This window comes from Dendrobates tinctorius, unplaced genomic scaffold (assembly GCF_039654945.1).
Source record: "Dendrobates tinctorius isolate UK_male_01 unplaced genomic scaffold, ASM3965494v1 ptg000044l, whole genome shotgun sequence".
Taxonomy (NCBI): domain Eukaryota; kingdom Metazoa; phylum Chordata; class Amphibia; order Anura; family Dendrobatidae; genus Dendrobates; species Dendrobates tinctorius.
In genome coordinates this window covers 16,400,161-16,422,058 of record NW_027361712.1, presented here as the reverse complement: position 1 = coordinate 16,422,058, position 21,898 = coordinate 16,400,161, and the positions used below count along the sequence as shown (strand labels likewise).

Sequence of the window (21,898 nt, the reverse complement as noted above, 5' to 3'; positions counted from 1 at the left end):
AATTAATCTTAGGAAGCCTGTGTCCCTGCGCATTTCTCACCGCACCTGGAGAACCTTCTTCTCGTGCAGGGACCATGGTCTATCCCCACCGGTGTTTTTCTATTCCTTTCATATTGGAATTCCTACAACCCGGATTAAGGTCAGGCCTCGCACTTAGCTCGTTCACGGGCCAGATTTCAGCCTTCTCAGTGCTATTCCAACGTAAAATTGCCAACAGGCTTCAGGTGAAGACATTCATTCAGCCAGTCTCCCATGTGGCGCCTTTATATATATATATATATATATATATATATATATATATATATATATATATATATATATATATATAAATATATATATATACACACTCACTGGCCACTTTTAGGTACACCTGTCCAACTGTGTGTTAAGACTTAATTTCTAATCAGCCAATCACATGGCGGCAACTCAGTGCATGTAGACATGGTCAAGACAATCTCCTGCAGTTCAAACCGAGCATCAGTATGGGGAAGAAAGGTGATTTGAGTGCCTTTGAACGTGGCATGATTGTTGGTGCCAGAAGGGCTGGTCTGAGAATTTCAGAAACTGCTGATCTACTGGGATTTTCACGCACAACCATCTCTAGGGTTTACAGAGAATGGTCCGAAAAAGAAAAAAAATCCAGTGAGCGGCAGTTCTGTGGCCGGAAATGCCATGTTGATGCCAGAGGTCAGAGGAGAATGGGCAGACTGGTTCGAGCTGATAGAAAGGCAACAGTGACTCAAATTGCCACCCGTTACAACCAAGGTAGGCAGAAGAGCATCTCTGAACGCACAGTGCGTTGAACTTTGAGGCAGATGGGCTACAGCAGCAGAAGACCACACTGGGTACCACTCCTCTCAGCTAAGAACAGGAAACTGAGGCTACAATTTGCACAAGCTCATCGAAATTGGACAGTAGAAGATTGGAAAAACGTTGCCTGGTCTGATGAGTCTCGATTTCTGCTGCGACATTCGGATGGTAGGGTCAGAATTTGGCGTAAACAACATGAAAGCATGGATCCATCCTGCCTTGTATCAACGGTTCAGGCTGGTGGTGGTGGTGTCATGGTGTGGGGAATTTTTTCTGGGCACTCTTTGGGCCCCTTGGTACCAATTGAGCATCGTTGCAACGCCACAGCCTACCTGAGTATTGTTGCTGACCATGTCCATCCCTTTATGACCACAATGTACCCAACATCTGATGGCTACTTTCAGCAGGATAATGCGCCATGTCATAAAGCTCGAATCATCTCAGATTGGTTTCTTGAACATGACAATGAGTTTACTGTACTCAAATGGCCTCCTCAGTCACCAGATCTCAATCCAATAGAGCATCTTTGGGATGTGGTGGAACGGGAGATTCGCATCAGGGATGTGCAGCCGACAAATCTGCGCCAACTGTGTGATGCCATCATGTCAATATGGTCCAAAATCTCTGAGGAATGCTTCCAGCACCTTGTTGAATCTCTGCCACGAAGAATTGAGGCAGTTCTGAAGGCAAAAGGGGGTCCAACCCCTTACTAGCATGGTGTACCTAATAAAGTGGCCAGTGAGTGTGTGTGTATATATATATATATATATATATATATATATTAAGGGCCATTGGAATCATGGGTCTTTAACTTGATTCTCGGAGCCTTACAGGAGGCTCCTTTCGAACCACTGCAGGACGTACCACTTGCTATTCTCCCTTGGAAGGTGGTCTTTCTATCAGACTATATTCGGAATCGGCGGCCCTGTCCTGCCGTCCTCCGTTCCTGAATTTTCATCAGGACAAGGCAGCTCTCAGGATGCCCCCATCTTTCCTGCCCAAAGTCGTGTCTTCTTTTCATCTCAATGAAGAAATTGTTTTGCCTTCCTTCTGTCCGGCACCAGTCCATTGCATTGAGAGGGCCCTTCCACAAGTCATGCCCTGTTCGTACTTCCACAAGGGCACAGGAAGGGTCTAGCTGCTTCAAAAACCACGCTAGCCAGGTGGATTTGCTTGGCTATTCAGGAATCCTACCGTGTCATGGACACACCTGTCCCAGCAGGGATTAAGGCGCATTCTACTCGCTCAGTGGGAGCCTCTTGGGCCATTCGGCACCAGGCGTCGGCAGAACGGGTCTGCAACACTGCGACTTAGTGCAGCCTGCATACCTTTACAAGACATTAACAAATTCATTCTCAAGCCTCTGCATTATGCAGCTCTTGGCAGACGCATCCTGCAATCGTTAGTACCACAGTATTGAATCAGTGGTACATGGGGTATTAGCAATTGTATGTTCACCACCCAGGGACTGCTTTAGGACGTCCCACTGTCTGTGTCCCCCAATGAGGCGTAGGAGAAATAGGGATTTTTGCATACTCACCGTAAAATTCTTTTCTCCGAGCCAATCATTGGGGGACACAGCCCCCACCCTGTTTAGCCTATTGGCTCACTGTAGCATTCCTAGGTTTTGACAAAGTTATGGTTATTGTCATTTGTTTAATGCTCCTACTGCATTTTGCACCGAACTGGAATTTCCAACCAGCGAGAGGGTGTATACTGCAGGGGAGGAGTTAACTTTTTTCTGTGTTTTACTTAGTGTCCTCCTAGTGGCAAGCAGCATAACACCCACTTTCTGTGTCCCCCAATGATTGGCTCAGAGAAAAGGATTTTACGGTGATTACACAAAAATCCCTGTTTTTCTCTGATTTTCCTAAATGGTCGATGCAACTGAGTCAGTATAATGTTCAAATCAACTGTCAGAGCATAAATCAAAACTTACTTATTAGCCTCCCAATGATAACATCATTTTTTTTTCAAAACTAGAATAACCCTCAAAGATTCACTGCTCCAAATTATGTACAACAGAGTTTCCAAGCATTTAATAGGTTGTAAAGAACTGAAAATGGTCATTTGTAGAATTTGCAACATTAACAGCTGAGTTTTTCTGCTTGAATTTGAAGGATGTCAGAATAGCCTCACGGAGCTATGTGCACCTTCATAGTCCTTTTGCTTGAGGATACCCCAAATTTTCTCAATAGGGTTGAGGTCAGGGGAGGAGGATGGTCACCCCATGAGTTTCTCTCCTTTTATGCCTATATTACCCAATGACTGAGGTATTCTTTGAGGTATTAGATGATTAATTTTATGAAGATGATTTTGCTATGAATGGCACTGTTCTTCTTTTTGTACCATGGAAGAAAGTCAGAAACTGTTAAGGACGGCGGAACGCACCAAATATAAATAATAGGAGGTGCGTTAGCCGCCCGGGGTCCACCGTGCGGTAGGTGACTAGACCGCTGCTGGACAATGGCAGATGCACCAGAAGGTGCCGTAGTGCGCACGGGTTAACGTCACCCGAACGCTAGGAGCGGCTCTGTTCAGACACAGAGTCGCTTGGCAAAATTATATGCAAAGATGCTGGCCCTGTTAACGTCACAGGAGCCGGCGTGTGGCGTTGCAGCCGCGAACACCAATAGCTGCTGGTATTGCAGCGCAGCGGCAGCTAAGGCCGCAAGCGTCGGCGCCGAGAACCGAGCGCCGACGGACGCTAGTGTAGGCGTGGAGCAAGTGGCGTGTAGCTTGCCACAACCCTGGAGCTGACTAAGCACACTCAGTCACCACTCGTAATATCAGAGGGTAGGGGTTTCATAATGAGTCAGACACCAGTCCATGCATCCATCACCATACAGAATGTCTCAAGTGGGGTACCACAGGGCTCTGTCCTGGGCCCTGTATTGTTCAACATCTTTATCAACGATTTAGATGAAGGAATTGAGGGTAAACTGATTAAATTTGCTGATGACACAAAGCTAGGAGGGATAGCTAATACTAGAGAAGAGAGAGAGAGGATTCAAAAAGATATAAATAAACTGGAGCAGTGGGCAGCAACTAACAGAATGGTTTTTAACAGGGAGAAATGCAAAGTACTACATCTGGGCAATAAAAATGAAAAAAGCATATATAGAATGGGAGGAATAGGGCTAAGTGACAGCACATGTGAAAAAGACTTGGGTATACTAATAGATCACAGACTGAATATGAGTCAACAGTGTGATGCAGCAGCAAAAAAGGCAAATGCAATTCTAGGATGTATCAACAGAAGCATACAGTCTAGATCACGTGAAGTCATTATTTCCCTCTACTCCTCTTTGGTCAGACCTCATCTGGAATATTGTGTCCAGTTTTGGGCACCACATTTTAAAAAAGACATCAGCAAACTGGAGCAAGTTCAGAAAAGAGCGACCAGAATGGTAACCGGTCTGCAAACCCTGTCTTATGAGGAAAGGTTGCAGGATTTGGGAATGTTTAGTTTGCAAAAGAGAAGACTGAGAGGAGACTTAATAGCTGTCTACAAATATCTAAAGGGCTGTCACATTGTAGAAGGATCAACTTTATTCTCATTTGCACAAGGAAAGACTAGAAGCAATGGGATGAAACTGAATGGGAGGAGACACAGATTAGATATTAGAAAAAACTTTTTGACAGTTAGAGTGATCAATGAGTGGAACAGGCTGCCACGAGAAGTGGTGAGTTCTCCTTCAATGGAAGTCTTCAAACAGAGGCTGGACAGACATCTGACTGGGATGATTTAGCGAATCCTGCTTTGAGCAGGGGGTTGGACCAGATGGCCCAGGAGGTCCCTTCCAACTCTATGATTCTATGATTCTACACACACAGAATAATATGCTACACTAGCGCATGGCCGAGCCGCCATGCGGGGCTTTTATAGCCATGCGCTTTCAGGACCTTCCAATACTTTAGGAAGGACCAATCAGATCCGACACAGGACCTGCACATGTGACCCCTGCTCTCCACTGAGAGGGCACGTTGCGGGCATGCCCAGTAGCACGGCACGAGGACTTAGCCTTTGGAGTGGTTCCCTGCAAAGCAGGTTGCGCTACCATTGCTGCACCGGAGGTGGCCGCAACATCCAAGCTCACAGAGCGAGTCTGAGGAGAATGCCTGGCTCGCCGTGATTGCTGAGCAGGAGTCCGAGCGGCCGGAGGAGAATGGGAGACCACAGGATGTCTGGCTCTGGATTCCCGCTGTGCAGTGCCAGGAATCCGACGCCTAACATTACCCCCCCTCCTAAGGCCCCCTCCCCTCTGAGCCTCACTGCGCTCAAAGGCCGCGATCAGGAGCGGTGCATGAATGTTTTCCACCAGGTCCGAGCCTCGGGGTCATGACCCTTCCAGTCCACCAAATAAAATTTTTTGCCACGGACAAACCTGCGCCCCACGATGGCGTTAACCTCAAACTCGTCATACGATAAGTCTGATGACCCGGCAGATGACTCAGAAAACCAGATCATGTGAACTGGTTTGAGGAGGGACACATGGAACACGTCCGAAATGGCCAAATGTGGAGGAAGAGCCAGGCGGTAGACCACCGAGCTAAGTCGCTTGAGGACCTTGAATGGTCCAATGTATCGCGGTGCGAACTTGGGAGACTCGACCCGCAGTTTAATATTTCGAGAGATACCATGTCGCCAGGGGAGAAGCTTGGCGCGGGCTGCCGATGCGTGTCGGCGGACGCCCTCATCCTTTCTTTAGATGCCCGGATAGCATCCTGAGTGCGATCCCAAATGTCCCGGGCCTCCACTGCCCAGTCTGCCACCCTGGAGTCAGTGGAGGACACTGGCATCGGGACAGGGACGCGTGGATGTTGACCGTAGTTTAAGAGGAAGGGCGTCTGTCCAGTGGAATCAGCCACCGCATTGTTTAGGGCAAATTCACCCCAAGGTAGCAAGGATGCCCAGTCATCCTGCCTGGCAGAGACAAAATGCCGTAGATAGGTGACCAAGGTTTGATTGGCTCTCTCGACCAAGCCATTCGTCTCGGGATGGTAGGCGGAGGACAGATTTAGCTCGATGCTGAGTAGGCTGCAGAGCTCCCTCCAAAACCGAGACGCAAACTGGGGACCTCGGTCACTCACGATTTTGTCCGGCATGCCATGCAAACGGAATACGTGCTTAATAAACAAAGTGGCCAGACCTCGAGCGGAAGGCAGGCGTGCGAGTGGCACCAGGTGCACCATTTTGGAAAAATGGTCGGTGACCACCCAGATGACCGTACTTCCACCAGACTTGGGCAGGCCAACTACGAAATCCATGCCAACCATCTCCCACGGTCTATCCGCCACTGGCAGGGGATACAACAGCCCCGCCGGCCTCTGTCTAGAGGGTCTGTTTCGAGCACACGAGACGCATGCTTGCACGTATTCCTTGACATCTCGAGCCATATACGGCCACCAATATGACCTTGCCAGGAGTTCGGTGGTCCGTTTATTGCCAAAATGACCACCCACCCTGGAGGCATGTGCCAAGGCGAGGACCTCCGGCCGTAGCTGAGGAGGCACCAAGGTCTTGCCTGGTGGCACTGACTCGAGAGCGACTGGAGCCACGGTCGTAAAACTCTCCGGCGGGAGAATTAACCGAGGCTCAGCCTCTCCTTCCACCGAGACCACCGAGCGTGAGAGAGCATCCGCACGGACGTTCTTCTCTCCCGAAAGGTAGTGCAGGGTGAAGCGGAAGCGGGAAAAGAAGAGCGACCACCTAGCCTGACGGGAATTCAGGCGCTGGGCAGTCTGTAAATAGACCAGATTTTTATGCTCTGTATATACCTGGAAGGGAAACCGAGCCCCCTCCAGGAGATGTCTCCATTCTGAAAAGGCCAACTTCATGGCTAGCAGCTCCCTGTCACCGATGGAGTAATTCTCTGCCGGTGAGAAGGTCTTTGAGAAGAAGAAGCAGGGATGCTTCCGACCTTGAGCGTCCTTTTGGAGAAGAACTGCTCCTGCACCGACAGAGGAGGCATCTACCTCTAGTATAAATGGCTTGTTCACATCGGGACGATGTAGGATGGGAGCGCCAGCAAAATGAGACTTTATAGCCGAGAAGGCCTTGGAGACCTGTTCAGACCAAGCGTTGGGGTTAGCTCCTTTTTTGGTGAGAGCAACCAAAGGAGCTACCAGGGTGGAAAAGTGTGGTATAAACTGGCGGTAATAGCTCACGAACCCCAGAAAGCGCTGCACCGCTTTGAGTGAATGAGGTTCTTGCCAGTCCATTACCGCTTGCAGTTTGGCAGGATCCATGGCCAGCCCCTGGGCCGAGATGATATAGCCCAGGAACGGCAAGGACTCCTGCTCAAACTGGCACTTCTCCAGCTTGGCAAAGAGGGAATTCGCCCGCAGACCGTCGAAGACCCTGCAGACGTCTCTCCGGTGGGTAGTCAAATCTGGCGAAAAGATGAGTATATCATCCAGATATACCACCACCGAGGTAGAAAGCATGTCGCGGAAGACGTCGTTGACAAAATCCTGGAAGACAGCTGGCGCATTACAAAGGCCAAAAGGCATAACGAGATATTCGTAATGGCCATCCCTGGTATTAAAAGCTGTCTTCCATTTGTCTCCTTCGCGAATGCGGATCAGGTTGTACGCCCCTCGCAGATCCAACTTAGTAAAGATCTGGGCCCCTCGCAACCTGTCAAACAACTCGGAGATCAACGGTAGAGGGTATTTGTTTTTAATCGTGATCGCATTGAGACCTCTGTAGTCAATGCAGGGGCGTAACTCTCCGCTCTTCTTCTGAACGAAGAAGAACCCTGCACCAGCCGGTGACGCCGACTTTTTGATAAAGCCTCTAGCCAGGTTCTCCCGGATGTATTGTGACATAGCTTCAGTCTCAGGGAGAGATAGTGGATACACACAGCCTCTAGGAGGTTCTGTGCCTGGCATGAGGTCTATCGGGCAGTCGTAAGGACGGTGCAGCGGGAGCGTCTCTGCAGATTTTTGGGAGAAGACGTCCGCGTATTGGTGGTAGGGTTTAGGTAGTGCGGAGAGATCCGCAGGCACTTCAGTGGAAGCCACCTGAAGACTGCCCCTCAGACATCTCCCCTCGCAGTCCTTGCTCCAGGCCAATATCTTCCCTGTCGCCCACTCGATATGAGGAGAGTGGCACCGAAGCCAGGGAACCCCGAGCAGCACCTGATCGATGCCGTCTGGCAGGATTAGCAGGGACAGAGTCTCATGATGAGAGGGTGAGATAGTGAGCCCTAGTGGAGCTGTCTGATGGGTCACCTGAGAGGGTAACGGGGCTCTGTTAACCACCCTGATATTCAGAGGCTGAGGTAATAATACCAGGGGAATGGCGTGTTTCTGGGCGAAGGTAGAAGACATAAAGTTCCCCTCGGCCCCAGAGTCCACGGTAACCTCTGCCTCCCAGGTGCAGGACCCACTGTCTAAGATGCCCCGGAATACCGGTTTGGGTGAGAAGGGTTTCATATTGGACTGCCCACTACCTACGGCCACTGGGCGTGGACGCCTTTTTGCCCGCAGAGGACACGTGCTAGCCGGGTGACCAAACTGTCGGCACTGATAGCAACGTGCAGAGCTTCGCATCAGTCATGGCTTAGAGCCGGTGCGAGACACCTCCATAGGTTCAGAGGGTGAAAGCTCCTGTGCGGGATATATTAGTGGTTCGGTGAATGTGGGAGCCAAGTTAACCCTACGTCTGGACTGTGCCCGTTCCAGCTCGCGCTCCGTAAACCGGAGGTCAATGCGGGTGGAAACAGCAATCAAATCCTCCAGACTTGTGGGAACCTCTCTGGTAGCTAGAGCGTCTTTAACGTGCTCAGCCAACCCTCTCCAAAACACCGGGACTAAGGCTTTGTCCGGCCACTCTAACTCGGAAGCCAATGTCCGGAACCGGACGGCATAATGGCTGACCGAGAGTGACCCCTGTGTTAGGGAGAGTAATTGTAAGGAGGTGTCGTGCGTGATCCGTGGTCCCAAAAAGACCTGCTTCAGGGCCGCGAGGAACTGCGCAGCACCCTGAACCACGGGATCATCACGTTCCCACAATGGCGTGGCCCACTGTAATGCTCTGCCAGACAAAAGTGACACAATAAACCCCACCTTAGCCCGCTCTGTAGGAAACCGTGCAGCCAGTAACTCAAGCTGAATTGAGCACTGACTGACGAATCCCCTACAGGTGGCGCTGTCACCCGAAAATTTGTCGGGAAGCGGGAGGCGAGAAAGTGTCTGCATGGGCAAAAGAGCGGGCGCACGTGAGACAGCCTCGGCGACTGTCTGGGCAGCAGTTAGCGCGGTATTCGCTGCTGAGTTGGCGCTCTCTATAGCTGCCAACCTGCTCTCCAGCTGCCGAATATAGCGCTTCAACTGCCGCACGTCTGCCATTGCCAGCCAGACCCTGGCGCTAGTGTAATGTTAAGGACGGCGGAACGCACCAAATATAAATAGGAGGTGCGTTCGCCGCCCGTGGTCCACCGTGCGGTAGGTGACTAGACCGCTGCTGGACAATGGCAGATGCACCAGAAGGTGCCGTAGTGCGCATGGGTTAACGTCACCCGAACGCTAGGACACAAAGTCAGTTCAGACACAAAGTCGCTTGGCAAAATTATATGCAAAGATGCTGGCCCTGTTAATGTCACAGGAGCCGGCGTGTGGCGTCGCAGCCGCGAACACCAATAGCTGCTGGTATTGCAGCGCAGCGGCAGCTAAGGCCGCAAGCGTCGGCGCCGAGAACCGAGCGCCGACGGACGCTAGTGTAGGCGTGGAGCAAGTGGCGTGTAGCTTGCCACAACCCTGGAGCTGACTATGCACACTCAGTCACCACTCGTAATATCAGAGGGTAGGGGTTTCATAATGAGTCAGACACCAGTCCATGCATCCATCACCATACACACACAGAATCATATGCTACACTAGCGCATGGCCGAGCCGCCATGCGGGGCTTTTATAGCCATGCGCTTCCAGGACCTTCCAATACTTTTAGGAAGGACCAATCAGATCCGACACAGGACCTGCACATGTGACCCCTGCTCTCCACTGAGAGGGCACGTTGCGGGCATGCCCAGTAGCACGGCACGAGGACTTAGCCTCTGGAGCGGTTCCCTGCAAAGCAGGTTGCGCTACCATTGCTGCACCGGAGGTGGCAGCAACATCCAAGCTCACAGAGCGAGTCTGAGGAGAATGCCTGGCTCGCCGTGATTGCTGAGCAGGAGTCCGAGCGGCCGGAGGAGAATGGGAGAACGCAGGATGTCTGGCTCTGAATTCCCGCTGTGCAGTGCCAGGAATCCGATGCCTAACAGAAACTCTACAGTATATGCTTTTCTGAGGTCATTTTCACACCTTCAGGGATCTTAAAGAGGCCTTCCACCTATCTCAATGTGATTCCAGCCCCAAACATGACTCCGCCACCTCCCTGCTGATGTCTCAGCCTTACTGGGGCATATGGTGGCCATCCACCAACCATCTAGTACTCCAGCCATCTGGATCATCCAGGGTTGTATAGCACTCATTAGTAAACAAGACTGGTTTAAAATTAGTCTTGTATGTCTTGGCCCACTGCAACCGTTTCTGCTTGTGAGCATGGTATAAGGGGTGGCCTAACAGTAGGTTTATCCACAACGTCAAGCCTCTGGAGGATCCTACACCTTGAGGTTCGCCTGACTCTAGAGGCACCAGCAGCTTCAAATATCTGTTTGTTGCTTTGTAATGGTATTTTAGCAGCTGCTTTCAATCCTATGAATTTGTTTGGCAGAAACCTTCCTCATTATGCCTTTAGCTGCACAAACCTGTCTGTGCTCTGTATCAGACACACACTTTTTCACATTATTATGATCACGCCTAAAGGGTTTTTCCCATCTCCAAGATCCTATCCCATTATGTAATAGGTGCAATAATAGTAATTGAAAATTAGTCCAATTAGAAATGTGGTATAGTTCTTCTGACTCATTTTGCTGCTTAACCCATGTAGGACATTGCAGTAACTTAGATAACCGTGGGTACGACCATTAACAACTAACTCACTATATGAGTGGGCTTAACCATGGATACCTAAGCTACTGCAATGCCCTGCACAGGAAGAAAGAGACATAGTGAATCAGAAGAACTATTATACTACATTTCTAATTGGAGGTATTTGCTAATATTATATTGGGATCTGATCTTGGAGCTGGGAATACCCCTTCTTAAGTTTTGAGAAATATCTAATATTTTCATACCTTGTACAAGGCATTGCACTATTTGATGCTTTTTCAAAGCAGATCGTTTTTCTTTCCCATATTTCTTGAAACCTGTGTCCTGGTTAATAATATGGAACGTCCTTCTTAAAGGGGTTTTACCACAAACATAGTACATTTTGATCAATAGATCTTTGAATAATATTTCCACAATTGCATATGTTTAAAAAAATGTTCCTGTGCTGAGATAATCTTATAAATGTGCCCCTGCTGTGTACTGTGTAATGGCTGTGTCTGACCATGCAGGAGCATGATCTGATTGTACCACTGCTCCTGGGTTGGCGGGAAGCAAAACAGAGTATACAGACATTACAGCATGGGATCACAGCTGATTCGTTCTGTGAGGTAAACCATTTCCCTGCCTGTTTTTAAGCAATTTTTTACCTCAAAGTAAGAATCAGCTGTGATTCTCTGCTGTAATGTCTGTATAGTTGCTTTTGCTTCCTCCCCTACCCAGGAGCTGTGGTATGATCAGACCATTTTCCTGCATGATCAGCACAGCCATTACACAGTACACAGCAGGGGCACATTTAGAAGATTCTCAGCACAGGAACATTTTTTTTTTTTTTTAACGCATCCAATTGTGGACTTTTTAAAAAAAATCCAAGATCTTTTAATTAAAACGTTGATTAAAATTTTCTTCATGGGAAAACGCGTTTAAGTAGCTTTTCTTTAATTGGGCTCACCTGGAAAACTAATAATCATAGTTGTGCGAGATTGATTTAAAAAATACAGAGACCTAAGACACAAAACCATCCATGAGTTTATTTGAAAAACAAAAAATTACATCTTTATGACACTTACATCAAATTTGCATAATTTGGAACGTGATGTATATAGAATGCATAATGTACAGTGGGGAAAATATGTATTTGATATGCTGCCGGTTTTGCAAGTTTTCCCACCTACAAAGAATGGAGAGGTCAATAAATTTTATTGTAGTACACTTCAACTGTGAGAGACAGAATATTAAAAAAAAATCCAGAAAATCACATTGTTTGATTTTCACATAATTAATTTGCATTTTATTGCATGAAATAAGTATTTGATATAATAGAAAAACAGAACTTACTATTTGGTACTGAAACCTTTGTTTGCAATTACAGAGGTCAGACGTTTCATGTAGTTCTTGACCAAGTTTGCACACACTGCAGCAGGGATTTTGGCCCCCTCCTCCTTACAGATTTTATCCAGATCTTTCAGGTTTCGGGGCTGTCACTGGACAATATTGAGTTTCAGCTCCCGCCAAAGATTTTCTATTGGGTTCAGGTTCGGAGACTGGTTACGCCACTACAGGACCTTGAAATTTTTCTTACGTAGCCACTCTTTAGTTGCCATGGCTGTGTGGTTTGGGATATTGTCATGCTCAAAGACCCAGCCACGACCCATCTTCAATACTCTTACTGAGGGAAGGAGGTTGTTGGCCAAAATCTTGCTATACATGACCCCATCCTCCCTTCAATACGGTGCAGTCATCCTGTCCCCTTTGCAGCAAAGCACCCGTAAAGTATGATGTTTCCCCCAACATGCTTCACAGTTGGGATGGTGTTCTTGGGATTATACTCCTTTCTTCTTCCTCCAAACACGGTAAGTGGAGTTTATACCAAAAGGTTCTATTTTGGTCTCAACTGACCACATGACCTTTTCTCCCTGGATAATCTAGATGGTCATTGGCGAACTTCTAACAGTCCTAGACATGTGCGGACATGAGCAGGGGAAATTTGTGTGCCCGGCAGGATTTTAATCCATGACAGCGTAGTGTGTTACTAACGGTAATGTTTGAGACTGGGGTCACAACTGTGACGAGGTATACGACAGAGCAAGAAGAGACAACAGGCCGAGGGTCGATCCAACGAGATTTATTAAGGCAGGGAGCATACAACATCAAATATCCATAATGTCCTTGGTGTCCATGAGAAGTCCACAATAAGTCCACACAATGGAAACAAATCCGTGCACCTCACGATAGTCCTTGTGCCAGATGCGATGACAATAATCCTTGCAATAGTCCACAGGATTCCACACAATCCCACGGACGTCACGAGCTGGCCTCAACTCAGTTCGTGACTCCTTCACATCCGCACTCAAAATCACAACTGATCTTAAAAGAAGAATGTATTGTCAGGGCTCCTGGGATCAGCCCATCTGAAGGGGGTAGGGGTCACACCTACTATTCAATGGTTTGGTCCATCAGAAGAATCTAGAAATGTAAGGGCTCCACTGAGTCTACAGGATGTGTATTGTAGGTTATCTTCTGCTTAGGAAAGCAATAGCCAAAGTTCTACTAGCTGTTGACACAAGTCTAAATTAGATTATGGTCCAGGTACATCACAAGACATTGCAAAGTATTGGGGGAAGGAGACATGGTTAATTTACAGCAAATACAACCAGGTAAAGTTAAATGACATATTATACAAAATACAGGACAGGGCAAAACTACAAATCATGACAACAACTCACTTCAGGCCATTGACCAGGTCCTCCCGTGTAGTTCTGGGCTTTTCCTGACTGACTTTTCTCAGAATCATCCTTACCCCACGAGGCGAGATCTTGCATGGAGCCCCAGACAAAGGAAGATTGACAGTCATCTTGTGTTTCTAATAATTGCATCAAAAGTTGTTGCCTTCCCACCAATCTGCTTGCCTATTGCCCTGTAGCCCATCGCAGACTTGTACAGGTCTATAATTTTGTCCCTGGTGTCCTTAGACTGCTCTTTGGTCTTGGCCATAGTGGAGAGGTTGGAGTGTGATTGATTGTGTGGACAGGTGGCTATTATATAGGTAACAAGTTTAAACAGGTGCAATTAATACAGGTAATGACTGCAGAGTAGGAGGACTTCTTAAAGAAAAACTAACAGGTCTGTGAGAGCCAGAATTCTTGCTGGTTGGTAGGTGATCAAATACTTATTTCATGCAATAAAATGCAATTTAAGTATGTAAAAATCATACAATGTTCTTTTCTGTTTTTTTGTTTTTTTTTTAATTTTTTTTTTTATTTTTAGACTGTCTCTCACAGTTGAAGTGTAACTACGATAACAATTACAGACCTCTCCATTCTTTGTAGGTGGGAAAAGTTGCAAAATTGGCAGTGTACCAAATACTTATTTTCCACACTGTACATGAAGACCCATCATCATCATGGACAGGTTTAAATCTATGATCAAATCTCAACAGGACAGTGACATGCATTATAAAGGTTTTTCCAATTTTCTCCTAATGCAGAATCTGATAAGAAATCTCTTGAATGAAAGAATCTGTATTGATATACCTACATTATTGCCCTTGCATTTCTGAAGGGAGTTTTGATCTAGGGCCTGTCATTTGCTTTGGTTTCCTGTTTCTCAGTAGTTCCTGTTGGGCAATCAGTAATACACAGTGAGAGACCTTACCACAGAATTTCAGAGAAATTTTGTAGGTCAAGTTTATCTGCCTGGCTGAAAATAAATAAGTGTTTATATCATACTTTATATTAGACACTCACTGACAATTTTTTGCATTCAGTCCTAATAACAGAGGCATTCATTTATTAAATAGAGCCTGTCGCTCAATTAATGTTGCTCAAACTGCGGGCAGCATGAATCAGAGCTTGGCTGCAGCCAGGAATATTTTTCTCTGGAAACACTCTTGCTGTTTTAAAAAAACAAAAGAAAAAAAACATTGTTTGACAAGCTGCTTGTAAAGGGAGTCTTAACTAGTCCAGTGCTACTCCTAGCCAGCTTCTCCCCTCCAAGCTCCAGTTGATTGACAAGTCTATCTCATATGTGTACATAGTGAGAGACCTGTCCATCAAGTGGGTTGGTGCTCTGAGCATTTCAGAGAAAAAACATACCAGGCTGCCATCATTTGGCAGCATGAATGAAGTTACAGATTCTTTATAGTTTGGTTTTTTTACACTAATTAAACTGCAGAGGCTACTTGGTAAATATTGTATAATAAAGAATTAGCTGACAAGTCTAAATATTTGCCAAACTGAGCAAAAAAATGAAACCTAAATTGTGAAGCTATTATCTTTGTAGGATACAAAGAACATATATGTACCCCAATAACTAACTGATAGAATTGTTTTTATTTCTATTTTTTAGTGTTCATTTGGATTTATTTATGAAGGCGATCAACTTGATGTAAAGTGTCCTCAGTGCTCCTGCAGCTTCTGCAGGAAATGCAAGCGACCAGTAAGTTTTAGAAGGCTGAAATTTGGGCTGGTGAGCTTGGCATAGATAAGTAGCTAGATAGAAGTCTAAGAAAAGATGGTTTCTGTATTCTGAAGATCTATAACCTAGATAAGTGCCCCAAGTGTGCACCCTAAAGCCATTGGGTCTAGTGGCATTGTGCCTGTCCCTTGCTATTGTCAGGATGATCTAACATGTAAAAATGCTGTGTGACCTTCAAGTTTAGACTGCTTTTCATCTTGTATGTATTAAACATCCTAAGTTCTTTTCTCTAAATTCTGATGAAACACTATGACTTTCCTTCTACTACAGTGGGAAGACCAGCATCGAGCTCTAAGTTGTGAAGATTTCCAAAGTTGGAAGAGAGAAAATGATGCTGAATATCAGGCACAGGGCCTGGCTGTGTACTTGCAGGAAAATGGGATCAGTAAGTATACCGCATATAGAGTACCTTCTTATTATTTTACTATATCACACATAAAATTTTTTCAAAATGTATTTATTTATTTTACTTATTTATATAGCGCTATTAATTCCACAGCGCTTTACATACACTATCATCGCTGTCCCCGATGGGGCTCACAATCTAAATTCCCTATCATTATGTCTTTGGAAAGTGGGAGGAAGCCGGAGAACCTGGAGGAAACCCACGCAACTGAAGGGCATGCGCTTTTTATGCAAATATGACTATCAGGAAAGTCACCGCCAGCTCCCAGCAATCTGAGCGTCACCTGGAAGGGATCATGCTGCTCAGAGCAGAGAGATTATGTTCAGGGCTGTGGCTTGAAGCTGCTTCAGGGAACTGTTATTTCATTAGTAGTGTGTTCCCTGCCTCTATGCACTGCTCCTCTATCCATCACTGACACAATGGTCTCTGCTCTGATCACAGCAGAGGGCTGACTAATAGTCATGGACACTTAGAGCGACACACAAAGGTAGGCAAAAATTCATAAAGTTCTTACTCCCGCTAACTCTTCCCCTTGAGCGATGTACCCGGCAACCGTGTGTGCAATATCAGTCTCTGCACTAAATGGTGAGATCTTGCAATAATTTGCAAAATTCACACTTCTAATGAAAGCTATTTTTTTCTATTTAGTGGGGTTAAATGTTTAAGGTGACAGCGGGTGTATGGGGCGGGCTTACCCCAGCAGGCGATGTACAGACAGAACTTGCCTCCAACAGTCATGGGTGACGTGGAGCTTCACCTGTGATTGTTAACCTATTAAATCACGCTTTCAAATTCTTGACCGCGGCATTTAACATGGTTCAGCATGTGAGCACGTCATTCCATGCGTACATTAACGTGTCCGTGATTTGCGAGTTACCTTTGGGTTGCTATAACAGCAGAGGGTCTATTGAACACCTCTCTGCTTGTCATTACTAAGCTTCTTTGAAACCCTTCCTGTGGGCAGACTTCATAGGGGATAGTGATTTTCACAAAATAAAGCAGACGATCGCAGTTTCAAGCTAACAAGTAAAGTTGAGAGTGAAAAAAAACTGTTTTTAAATATATTAAAATAAAAAAAACAAAAGTTCAAATCGCCCCTCTTTTGCCCCATTAAAAATCTAGTGAAAAAAAAAAAAAAATGCACATTATGGTATTGCCGCTTTCCGAAAAGTCCAATCTATCAAAATATAAAAATAATTAACCCGATCGGTAAACACTGTAAACGAAAAAATTCAAAAACTCAAAAACTACATTTTTTTTCAGCCCTGGCTGCAATACCATAAATCATGCTGTAACAAGTGATCAAAACATCATATCTATCCCAAAATGGTATCAATAAAAACGTTGTCTCGTCCTGCAAAAAATGATCTGTCACAGAGCTCCATCGACCAAAAAATAAAATTGTTATGGGTCTTGGAAAATGACAACACAACCCCAATTTTTTTTTTTTTTTTTTACAAACATCTGATTTGTTTTCTTCACCACTTAAATAATAAGTAAACTGGCTATGTTTGGTATCGCCATAATTGTATTGATGAGTAGAATCATATTGCAAGTTGATTTTTGCCACAAAATGTACACCGTAAAAACAGTTCCAAAAAAAGCAATGTCAGGAATTGCGGGGGGGTTTTTTCACACTAGAAATTTTTTTTCCATTACACTATGTGGTAAAATGAATGATGTCATTAAAATTTACAACTCCTTCCGCAAAACTAAAGCCCTCATCAGTCTGTGGACAGAAAAATAAAAAGTTATGGCTTTGGGAAGAAGGGGAGGAAAAGAAACAAAATTGTAAGAATGGATCATTTGAACAAATTCATGTAAGATTTGGAGTTTCCTATAGAGAATTTTATAGATATTTGCAGCTGAGACACGCCAAAATGTACCAATTCCTGTTTCCGAGAAAGAATATCTTAATACCCATTGATAAGAATATTATCAACTCAAGGACCCACAGGTGTGATTTCCGCTCTTTATACCTTTTTATTAAATTCTAAAATTGCATCCACTCAGCTCACTGTAGAAAGTAAATGGCGAAGCTTAATCCCCTCTATCACTGGTGAACAGTGGAATGACGCTCTGGAGGCACATGTGATGGCGTCAACAGCTGCAAATAACAAGCTAATCTAACTATATATTCTTCACCAGTCTAATTTGACCCCAAGTAGACTTCATAAATTCGGTAGAAGGGCAACGGATGAATGTCATAGTTGTGGGGAATCGGGGGCGTACTTTTGGCATCTTGTCTGGAGCTGTAGCTGTATACGAAGATATTGGAGTGTTGTCATGACTACATTGGAGCTGATAATGGGGATACCGATTGAATGTAGTCCTGAACTTTGTATCCTGGGTGTCGTGGATGAAGAGATGTGGTTCATTATGATAGAATATTTCTTCGAGAGGCTCTATTTGTGGCTAGGAAAGCAGTGGTATTGAGATGGATGGGGGGAGATCCCCTTCGATTAATCAATGGAAATGGAAGAAATTAGTGAATGATATATATATAACAACGTTGTATAGGAGCAGAGGATGTCCCCAGAAGTTCCATAAGATTTGGCAAAGGTGGTGTGATTCGCCCTTGACACACTTGGCTCCTAATTCTATGGTCGCCTCGATATTGCGATATAATCTCTGATGTATATCGCTTCCAGACCATGAAAGTGATGATTTGTGTAGACTTAAGAATGTGTCTATTATAATCTGACCTGGTACGAGCTTACAGCTCCTAAACAGAACCTGTTGGCTAGGAGGTGCAACGAATGATAAAAATGTATCGTGTTGAATACCATGCTTTATTTGTTTTTGTTTTTTTGTATTGAAAGTGTGATATTATAGTTATGTCACTATGAATGGTTATTACTTGGATTATTTTGACTCTATACTGTATTGTCATACGTTTGTTATCCTATGTTGTGGAATTCTTCAATAAAGAGTTTAAAATGTAAGAATGGAAATTGGCCACGTTGTGAAGGAGTTAATGATTTTTTTGGGGGGATTATTAGTCCCCTAGGAAGCTTGTACCTGCGATCAGTTGATCATTTATGCAATACACTTAAAAGTTAAAAAAAACTATATTATTGTTACATAGACTGGCTGTGATGAGAAAAGAGCAGCAACACACCCCTCAAAACCCTCCATTCTCAAGTCCTACCTTCTTGTTACCACAGCAGAGGCCACTTTCTTGCCAATCAGTTTGCAGCCTCTTGCTTACAGTAGTTCAGAATGTAGTAGCTCAGCAGTTTTGTGATTAGAACTGTTGTTTAACTCCAAAATCTTAAAGCAATTAACAGTCAATTTGAAATTTTCCAACATTTTGTGGCAAAAGCAGCTTCAAACGCTTGCCAATTTTCCAATGAAATGCATGGAGCATGGGACTGCTGGCAATTTTGCGTAGGTAATATTTGCATGTAGGAGCCCCCAGAATCTGTGTCACCCCAGTCTGAACATGATGTAATCTTTTTTTCCACAGCTTGTCCACACTGCAAATTTTCTTATGCTCTTGCCCGAGGAGGTTGTATGCATTTTAACTGCTCTCAGTGTCGCCATCAGTTCTGTAGCGGATGTTACAACACTTTCCACTCCAAAAATGTAAGTAGCTTTTTGATTTGTCTATGGGAGCCATTGAGGAGTTTTCTGCATTGGTTTATTCTGTGTACACTGTGCATGCAAATTAAGCTGCTAATCAGCCCTTCCGGGCTTACATTCGCATCACGTGAAGTCATTATTTCCCTCTACTCCTCTTTGGTCAGACCTCATCTGGAATATTGTGTCCAGTTTTGGGCACCACATTTTAAAAAAGACATCAACAAACTGGAGCAAGTTCAGAAAAGAGCGACCAGAATGGTGACCGGTCTGCAAACCCTGTCTTATGAGGAAAGGTTGCAGGATTTGGGAATGTTTAGTTTGCAAAAGAGAAGACTGAGAGGAGACTTAATAGCTGTCTACAAATATCTAAAGGGCTGTCACATTGTAGAAGGATCAACTTTATTCTCATTTGCACAAGGAAAGACTAGAAGCAATGGGATGAAACTGAATGGGAAGAGACACAGATTAGATATTAGAAAAAACTTTTTGACAGTTAGAGTGATCAATGAGTGGAACAGGCTGCCACGAGAAGTGGTGAGTTCTCCTTCAATGGAAGTCTTCAAACAGAGGCTGGACAGACATCTGACTGGGATGATTTAGCGAATCCTGCTTTGAGCAGGGGGTTGGACCAGATGGCCCAGGAGGTCCCTTCCAACTCTACGATTCTATGATTCTATGGATGTATTAACAGAAGCATACATTCTAGATCACGTGAAGTCATTCTACAGGATGGTGAGGAAGGAGACAGTAGGTTGGGGGGGTTGCAGCAGCTCCAGTAGTGGTGAGGAGGCAGTGGGGATCATTGCGGGCTGTAGGCTTTCCTGAAGAGGTGGGTTTTCAGGTTCCTTCTGAAGGATCTTAGTGTGGTTGATAGTCGGACGTGTTGGGGCAAGGAATTCCAGAGGATGGGGGCTATTCGGGGAAAGTCTTGGAGGAGGTTGGGTGAGGAGCGAATAAGTGTGGAAGAGAGAAGGAGGTCTTGGGAGGATCGGAGATTATGTGAGGGAAGATATCATGAGATTAGTTCAGAGATATATGGAGGAGACAGGTTATAGATGGCCTTTTGGGACCGTATTAGTAATTTGAAGTGGATACGCTGAGGGAGTGGGAGCCAGTGAAGAGATCTGCAGAGGGGAGAAGCGGAGGAGGAGAGAGATGAATTAGTCGGGCAGCAGAGTTAAGGATGGTCTGGAGAGGTGCGTGGGTGTTCGCATGGAGGCCACAGAAAAGGATGTTGCAGTAGTCAAGACGGGAGATGATGAGGGCATGCACAAGCAATTTAATAGAGTGAGGGTTGATGAAGGGATGGATTCTGGAAATACTTTGAGCTGGAGGCGGCAGGAGTTGGAGAGATCTTGGATGTGCATTTTGAAGGACAGGGCAGAGTCAAGGGTTACTCTGAGGCAGCGGACCTCCGGTACGGGGGAAAGCGTGATGTCAATTGTTATAGATAGATCAGGTAAGGAAGATCTATGAGATGGGAGAAAGATGATAAGTTCAGATTTGTCCACATTCAGTTAGAGGAAGCAGGAGGAGAAGGAGGCTATGGCTGATAGACACTCTGGGATTCTGGAGAGCAGAGAGGTGATGTCTGGGCCAGAGAGGTAAATCTGAGTATCATAGGCATAAAAGTGGTACTGGAATCCGTGGGACTTTGAGTTGCCCCAGGCCAAGTGTATAGATAATTGACACATAATTGAGATCAGTGCCTCCTCTCAGGAAGATGCAAAACCTGCACCAAAAAGTGTAGTTTTTCTTGTACATTAACCCCTTTCCCATCCAAGACATATCCATAATTCCCTGTTACCTGGGCCTTATTGACCTGTGCTGTATGGATACGTGTCGGGGGTCGCACGCTCAGGCGCTGTGCTCGCGATCACCTCCGGGTGTCAGCTGATCCCTCTGCTCCAGGCACTTAAACCCCCTAAATGCTGCGATCGAACTCGATCGCAGCATTTATGGAGCATGAAGAGGCAAGACAGCCCCTCTGCCCTTGAATCGGAGACCCTGCAACGTCATAGCGGGGGGTCCCGATCGTTACCATGGTGACCCGATGTCGTCATGACAACATCCGAGTCACCAGAGCTAGCAAAGTTACTTGATCATGCTCAGAGAATGATCAGCAACTTTGTCTGCCAGTGCAGAGCTGACAGTTTGCATAGCGATGCTGCTGCATACCCATGCTATACAAGCAATCAGCCTGCAATAAATGAAAGTCTAATAGTGGGACAAAGTAAAAAAAAAAAAATTAAAAAAAAAATTGTAAAAATATTAAAAAATAAAAATATATTGTACCCATAAATAGTTTTATGAAAAAAAATATGTAGACAATAAAAGTACACATATTTGGTAATGCTGCTTCCGGAACAACCCGACCTATGAAGCTGTCCCAATAATTAGTGAACACCATAAAAAAAAAACACCATAAAAAATAAAAAACAAGGCAAAAAACTATGCTTTCTCTAGTCACCTTCCACGACCGCTACATCGGAGGATGTCTACCCCGCCCTAATAGGGGACAGGAACAGGAAGAGGTTAAATATCCCTCCCCTTCCTGCAACCACCAGTGTTTTCCTGTCCCCTATGGGGCATGAAGAGGTCTACGATGGTGCTGCCGTGGCCGGCGATCGGGAGCACCCCACGCCCAGTATCAGCTGGGATACCTGTCAGATGCCGGGCAGC

The 21,898-nt window shown here is 45.5% G+C and overlaps 1 protein-coding gene across 2 annotated transcripts in view; it reads left to right on the top strand.

Annotated features, from left to right (window-relative positions):
* The window catches only part of RNF31 (ring finger protein 31), a 103,406-nt gene that overhangs the window by 51,312 nt on the left and 30,196 nt on the right, over window positions 1–21,898 (top strand). For both annotated transcript variants that reach the window (XM_073575367.1, XM_073575366.1), the window contains exons 15-17: window positions 15,097–15,186; window positions 15,496–15,610; window positions 19,101–19,219. In XM_073575367.1, the coding sequence (XP_073431468.1) occupies window positions 15,097–15,186; window positions 15,496–15,610; window positions 19,101–19,219 (324 nt within the window). The remainder of the gene's footprint in view (window positions 1–15,096; window positions 15,187–15,495; window positions 15,611–19,100; window positions 19,220–21,898) is intronic.